Source organism: Scylla paramamosain, chromosome 40, assembly GCF_035594125.1.
Source record: "Scylla paramamosain isolate STU-SP2022 chromosome 40, ASM3559412v1, whole genome shotgun sequence".
NCBI lineage: Eukaryota > Metazoa > Arthropoda > Malacostraca > Decapoda > Portunidae > Scylla > Scylla paramamosain.
Window position 1 is genome coordinate 14,044,104 of NC_087190.1, and position 7,500 is coordinate 14,051,603.

Sequence of the window (7,500 nt, forward strand, 5' to 3'; positions counted from 1 at the left end):
ATTCTCACAGCTTTCCTCGATGTGCGGGGAATGAGGAATGCCAACCCCAGGGTGAGTGTGAGAGAGGGAGAGAGAGAGAGAGAGAGAGAGAGAGAGAGAGAGAGAGAGAGAGATTACCTTAGCTTCATTAATATACGACGATGTCTGGCCAGGTGTCTAATGAGTGTCTCCCCAACAGGTGCGCAGTCGGACGAGCTACCTGTTCTCTCGTGTGGTGCGGTGCCTCAAGACTCACATTGTCAACTACACAGAGCAGGTCTTGTCCCAGCTGGCACCTCTGCTGGCACTGGCACCCCCACAGCCTGGTGAGAGAGTGGCTGCTGTAGTCTTTCATCTTCCTCCTACTTATCTCTTAGGTTTAGTTAATGATGAGTGTTGCTTTCTTATCATTGTTTCTCCATCACCTTTGTCTTTTATTTCTGGCAAAATTATTCTTGCCTGCCTGTGATTAGACCATCTCATATAAAAGGAAAGCAAAATATAAGTAAATAAAGCACACACCACATGCCACAACACAACAACACTATTATTCCAGCTGGGGTGGCAAGCGGTGGCCTGCTGACCCCAGATGACCAGCTTTACGTGTACGAGGCGGCGGCGATGCTGGTGGTGGCCGGCAACACCTCAGCACAGGAGAAAGAGATGCTTATGAGGAATCTGCTGGCTCCTGTGTTTTCTGAGGTGACGCGGCTGGCAGAGAGTCTGGCGCAGGAGTGTGATCCCATGATGCAGGTGTGTGTGTGTGTGTGTGTGTGTGTGTCCTTGTCATTTTGTTTTTCTGCTTCTCTGTTAATCTATCAGTGTCTTCCTGTTTAAGTGTCTTTGTTGGTTTGTTGGTTTGTCTTTCTGTCTGTTAATCTATGCCTATCTAGCTGACTGTCTATCTGCCTTTCTTTTAGCTAATCTGTCAGACTATCCAGTTGTCTTCTGCCTGTCCATCTGTTTGGTTATTTGTCTTATATGTCGTTCTCCTAACTAGTCCATTATCTACCTGGATGTTTCTATCTATCTCTATCTATTAATCTAGCTGTCTGTCTCACTATGTCATGTCTATCTATCCTCCTTTCTATCTTGTATCATTATCTGTCATGTCTACCTTTCCTCCTATCTGTCTTATCTGTCTATCCTGTTTGTCTTCCTTCACAGTACAGTAAATTTTCTGTCACCTCACCTTACTTGATCTGACCCGACCCTCTCCTACCTTCACCTCAGCTCACCTCACCTGACCCTCTCCTCTCCTCCCCAGATGAGCATTGCCAAGAGTATCTGCCACGCCACAGCTGTCACCGCCCGCACCTCCAAGGCCTTCTCCAACCAGAACACTATCCAGGCCTGTGGGTGTGTGCAACTATACCTGGAGGCCCTGCAACTCTTCATTAACTGCCTCAGTGTATGTATAGCCTCTGTCTTGCTCTGTCTGTGTCTGTGTGTCTTTTCAGTGTGTCTATTTCTGTTGTTTGGCTTTACTTTTTGTTTTCTTCTCATCCATTCCTTATAGATGTTCAGATTATTTCTCTCTCTCTCTCTCTCCAGCATCTGTATCTGTTTTTCTGTGTATGTTCTTGTTGACTGTATCTCTGCACAGGTTTGGTCTAGAGTGCAAGGTGGTTGGGTCAGGTTAGGTTGTGTCAGTACTGTAGCCTTTACTGTCCCCTGCACAGGTTGGTCTGGAGCGCGAGGTGGTTGGGTCAGGAGTGCGGCAGCTGATGCATCGGCTGGTCGTGTGTCTGGACGGCAACAGTCTGCTGCCACTGCTGCCGTCTGCCTCCCAGGCCCTGCTGCACACACCCTCCACCAATGCCCTCACTGAATACCTGCCACTCATCAACCAGAGCATTACTAAGTTCCAGGTGAGATACACACACACACACACACACACACACAGTTGGATAAAAGTAGTTATGTAGACAAAATCACACACACACACATACACACACACACACACACATTACTAACTTATTTACCTCTATTTATCTTAGTGTCTTCCTTATTCTTATGAATGTTGAATGAATGTGCTCCTGTGAATCAAAGTGCTTTTGCAAATGGTGAATGAATGTGTCCCTGTGTGCTCCTGTGAATGGTGAATAAATGTATCCTTCTGTGCTGTGAATGGTGTATGCAGTGCTCCTGTCAGTAGTGAATGAATGCTGCAGTTCATTCCTACAGGTGGTGACCTCAGTGTCTTCCTCCTGCAGAAGGACATCGGCCCATTCCTGCAGACCATCTTTGTCCCACTGGTGTCTGCCATTTTCACCGCCCTCTCTGAGCCTCTGGAGGAGAACGAGGAGGAGGAGAAGCGCACCAGGCGACTCCTGCAGCGCGGCTACTACCTCTTCCTCACCACCATCGTGTCCAACAACCTCCTTGACACCCTTGCTGCGCTGGATGCCACCACCCTGCATCAGGTCTGTTCTTGCTGTGTTGTATACCTTGTGTTGTGTTCTTCCTTATTTCAGTCCTTTAAGTGATGTCCTCTGTATGTCACACATTAGCAGATCTTTAGAGGGTTGCTAATTCAGTTTGACGTCACTACACTACATCAGGGCTGTTTTGTTGTGTTAAGTACTTTATTGTACTGAGTATTTCCTTGTTGCAGTCATTCAGGTGCTGTTCTTGTTTATTCACTATTCCATGCATTAGTAGACCTTTTAGAGGCTTGCTAGTTCAGTTTGATGCCACTACACTACATGAGATCTATTCTTGCTGTGTTTTCTGCCTTGTTATGGTTTGTACTTCCTTATTTCAATCCTCCATGTTAATTTGGGATTCCACACACTAGTACATCTCTTAAAGGCTTGTTAATTTAGTTTAATTCTACTACTACTTCACTATATTAACTGCTATAAACCAGTGTATGCTGTGGAGCCTTGCTGTGGAAGTATGTGGCCAACTGTGGTGTACCTAAGCTCCTGGGGTATAGTAGGATGGTCTACAAGACTCCTTTTCCACCAGGGGCTGATGTGTGTGCGAGTGTGTGGTGCCTTATCTTGGCCGCCCTGTGTGGGATTGCTGGCCAGGTATGTAGACAGACAGACATAGTTATTGGTGTGGTGGTGTGTTGCAGGTGTTGATGTCTGTGGTGCAGGGAGCTGTAGAGTTTCCTGACCCCGTGGCACAGAAGAATTGCTTTGTCATCCTGCGGCGGCTGACAGAGGCCTGGGGGGAGAAGGATGTGGGGCCACCAGGCTTTGTTGAATTCCTCTACACACAGGTGAGTCATGAATCTGCCTGTCAGTTTACAAGACTAAGGATTTGACTTCTTCCTGACCAAGTGAGTTGTGAATCTTGCTGTCAATGTACAACACCAAGGATTTGAGTTCTCTTTCTTGACGCATGCATTTCAAACCACAATCTCGTCATACCAGTTTCCTCCTTACTCACATACTTAACATGACAAGTAGTATGTGTCTGTATATTTATCTTGATTTATTGAAAGGGGAATGAAGATGGAATTAGTGACAGTGTAGAGACAACACCTTACCTCTTAATGCACAGACTGGAAAATTGAATTAATGTTATTTTTCTGTGTCTAAGAGTGCTTTGAATGCGAAAGTTGTGTTTGTCTTGGCTGCCTCGCATTTTGGGAGAAACAGCCTTGGTATGTAAATGCACATAAGTTTGTCCATTATTCTCACATCAATTTTTCAGATTTGGGTACTCTGAAATTTCACTGTTTATTCTCTCTCTCTCTCTCTCTCCCTCCCCAGCTTCACTGAAAAAGTTTATCCTATTGTGTGGAAAATTGGATTTCCTACAGCTTGTCTTGTGATGTGTACTTGATTATCTTATGTGGGGGATTGGACTCCTTACAGCTTGTCTTGGTAATGTGTGGCTTGATCTTGATAATGTTACTGTGTAGATGACTAGATTGGATTCCTTATAGCTTGTCATGTGATGTGTGCCTTGCTCATCTTATGTGAGAGATTGGATTCCTTGCAGCTTGACTTGTAATGTGTGCCTTGATTATCTTACGTGAGAGATTGGATTCCTTACAGCTCGTCTTGTAATGTGTGCCTTGATAATCTTCTTGTATTTAAGACTGGCTTCATCACAGCTTGTCTTGCTTCTATCAGTGTGTGGGGGACAGGATTCCTTACAGTTGGTCTTAACACAGGTGGTGCCGGCATGCTTCCTGGCTCCCCTCAAGACGACCTTTGACCTGAATGATGCCCAGACCATCCTGGCGCTGCACGAGTCCGTCACATGCCTTCAGTCGGTGTACAAGAGACGTGGCGAGGAGCTGGTGTCCTACCTGCGCTCTGAGTACCTGCCCAAGATGGAGCTTTCCCCAGACCTCATCGCTGAGTACTGTCAGGCACTCACCTCTGACGCAAAGTTCTTTAGAAATTACAGCAAGGTTTTCTTCCAGCGGGCCAAGTCATGAGGTGGGTGTGGCAAGACTCCTGCCCAGTGCAGAGTCCACCACTGCTGCCGCCGCCAGTCCGGGTCTGTGTCTCAGACTGCCTTGTTGTGTGATGGAAGAGTTGCTGCAAAGATATTTCTAGTCATATCTGCTGAGACCCAGTAGTGAGGGGTAGCAAGCATCCTGCATGACTGACTGAGCCGGACAGGGAGGCGGGCATGGGTGTGGCCGTGGGTGGGGATGGGTGTGTGGCTGTCACGTAGGTGTGGCGTGGCGCTGCAATCAGCACGGCAGAGAGGGCTGAACGTGGTGTTGGGAGGTCAGCATGTCATCTTGTTCAGGAAAAGTTTGCCAGTCACACCAGCACCACCACCTCCTGTCCTGCTGACTTGGTGTTGTCCACCAGACACTCCAGTGATGTGCCTTACTGCTCCTGCTGCCTGGCCGCCACTCAGCTGGTGACTCGGGCTCTCACGTGTGTGACCTGCACGCCTCCTAGAGCTAGTCACCCCTCAGCCTTCACTTGGCCTAGAGATGACACGCTGACTGGTTAGTTTGGCGTGGGTGTTTCTTTGGGTCGCCACCAGTGCAGGGGCCAGGAGAGCAAGACACATGACAGACTAGCAAAACAGTGATTCACCCGCAGTGTTATGCTTAACGGTGACCTGTGTGCTGACGACAAAGACTGGCTCATTTCAGTTTGGAGTTGGTCTTTCTATAACTATTTGACGACGGTGAAGACTGTTCTTGTATAAGTCAGAGTCAGTCTTTCCAAAGCTATCACAATTAATGATGTTGACTATCTGTATAAATTGAGCACGTCTTTGATATCCTGTTGGTATAGGCTTGTTTAAATTAACCATTTATCTTGTTTACATTAGAGTTTCCTTGAACTTTTGCTTGGAATGTCAATTAATATTAATGTTTTGTTGTATGAATTTGTTGACTGAACGTATGAGTGTGGGAGGGAACCGGCTGGACTGTGCTGGGCCGGGGAATCAGTCATGAAGGATGTGTTTAACTGTGATAGGCAGATATGATTAGACTGCTGCTCAAAACATTATAAGGATTAATGGAAAACTCGCATATAAGTATGTATTTATCAAGTGATGCATCATTACCACAACATTACTACTACTACTACTACATCTTTTTATGGCTTAGCGTCCTTGGTAATTTTATCCGTGGCCATTTCAATCATCCACTCACTTAGGCTTGTGTTGACGCACCAGCTACTACCGTGCCTCCAAGCATCCTCTGCACCACCTTGTCCTCTCATGCCGCTGCTCATTGATAGTCTGGCGTTGCATTCCAGCGTCCAGTGTGTCCCCTGTGCCGGCCTCCCCATGCACTGCTACTGTGTCACCTCTGGGAGTCTGAAACAGGATCACACACACACACACACACACACACACACACACACACACACACACATGTATTCTAGTATTTGAGGTGCTTGGTGTCAGGCAATTGCTGTGTTTGGTTCTGTCTGGTCACTTACTTAACCAGTCCAGTGGTGTGGAGAGGAGTCGAAGTGCAGGGGAGGATGAGTTACTGAAATTCTCCCGGGAAAATAGACTAGAATCAGATGTGGGAGTTGTCTGGCAGCCGTCGTTATATCCAAACATTTATGAATAGTTTATATCTTGAAATGTAATATATCAGTATGTGTCTCAGTGTAGAGGAAAACTGGAAAAAAAAAACTATATTGTTTCTCTCACTCTTTCTGTCTATCTTTCACGCAGGGCATTAGTGATACAACGCATTATTTCACTCATTTATTATTTACTTCATTCACTTCACTGATTCCCAGACTTGTGTCAGTATTTCACCAATTCACAGCTTGCAGGAATTTGGTTCACTGCAAGCAAGCACTGTGTTAATAATGACTTAAATTTGTGCAGTGTTTTGATATGGTGTGGTTTAAGCTCTCTTGTTTCAGTCCTGCATCTCTGCATGGTGAACAGGAGCCACACTGTGAAAGACAAGGTTACTGTTTAATTCATTGTATAGAAAGATATTCACCTTTCTATCTTTTCTCACTCACATCTATCTTCCTTTCTTTAAAATGTTTTCCCTCACTCATTTCATCATTCTGTCCATCCCCTCTGCCTTTCTCTATTTTTCCTTTCTCTCTCTCTCTCTCTCTCTCTCTCTCTCTCTCTCTCTCTCTCTCTCTCTCTCTCTCTCTCTCTCTCTCTCTCTCTCTCTCTCTCTCTCTCTCTCTCTCTCTCTCTCTCTTCCCTTCTCTTCCTTCTCTAACATGCTTTTCCTCACTTATTTAATTCTGACCCATCCTCTCATTTTTTTCTGTGTAATCTGTCTCTTTTCCCTTCGTTCTTCAAAATGTTTTCCCCCTCTCATTTCATCATTCTATCCCATCACCTTATTCCCTTATCTCTCCATCTCCCCTTCATCTCCTCACCTCACCTCACATCTCACCCCACATCCCCACAGTACATTCATATAAACCATTGTTCACCACCACCTCTCAATGTGTGTACACTCTTGGCCCTGCTCTGTGTACCAGCCTGAATGTAGCAGACGTTTCCATCTAGTGGTGTGTAGTGACCTGCCTGCCTCTTGCCACAGCTTACGACTGCCTCCTCCTCCTTCTTCTCTTCCTCTTCCTCCTCCTCCACGTTCATCTCTGGACCATGGTGATATAGTCGTTGTTGTTATCATTGTTGTTGTTGTTGTGTCCATCGTTACATTCCTACCAGCTTGGTCCTCCTTGCTGCAGCATCCACAGGTGTTATTCTAAGTGCCTTATTATCATCGGTTCCACAGCAGTTACGGCAACACTGTTGAGTAGCACAAAGGCTGGATCATACATACATCATTTGGTTTCCTTTTCTTTGACGGCTAACAACACTTAAATGAAAGTTGTACTTAGTGGCAGGGATCCCAGAAGTGTGGTTGGGCTGCCTGAGGACAAGCAGGGGTGGTAACATTGGCACTACTGATACCCTCACACACTGTTTGGCCCATGCATTCCCTCTTGCCTAGTATTATAGTGTGTGAGGGGAATGTGTTGGCCAGTCAGCTGGTGAGAACTTCACCTGGTGTCAGTGTTGTCGTCCTGGTGTGTCCTCAGGTAGCAGCGTTATAGACCATGTTCTGAAACATCTGTGCCG

The 7,500-nt window shown here is 46.2% G+C and overlaps 1 protein-coding gene across 1 annotated transcript in view; it reads left to right on the forward strand.

The window, feature by feature from the left end:
* Positions 1-7,500, forward strand: part of LOC135092527 (exportin-T-like) — a 16,058-nt gene that overhangs the window by 8,155 nt on the left and 403 nt on the right. The window contains exons 12-19 of the mRNA XM_063991118.1: positions 1-51; positions 179-305; positions 536-732; positions 1,247-1,390; positions 1,662-1,850; positions 2,196-2,405; positions 3,065-3,211; positions 4,115-7,500. The exon at positions 1-51 is cut by the window's left edge and continues 150 nt beyond it; the exon at positions 4,115-7,500 is cut by the window's right edge and continues 403 nt beyond it. Of these exons, the coding sequence (XP_063847188.1) occupies positions 1-51; positions 179-305; positions 536-732; positions 1,247-1,390; positions 1,662-1,850; positions 2,196-2,405; positions 3,065-3,211; positions 4,115-4,384 (1,335 nt within the window). The 3' untranslated portion in view covers positions 4,385-7,500. The remainder of the gene's footprint in view (positions 52-178; positions 306-535; positions 733-1,246; positions 1,391-1,661; positions 1,851-2,195; positions 2,406-3,064; positions 3,212-4,114) is intronic.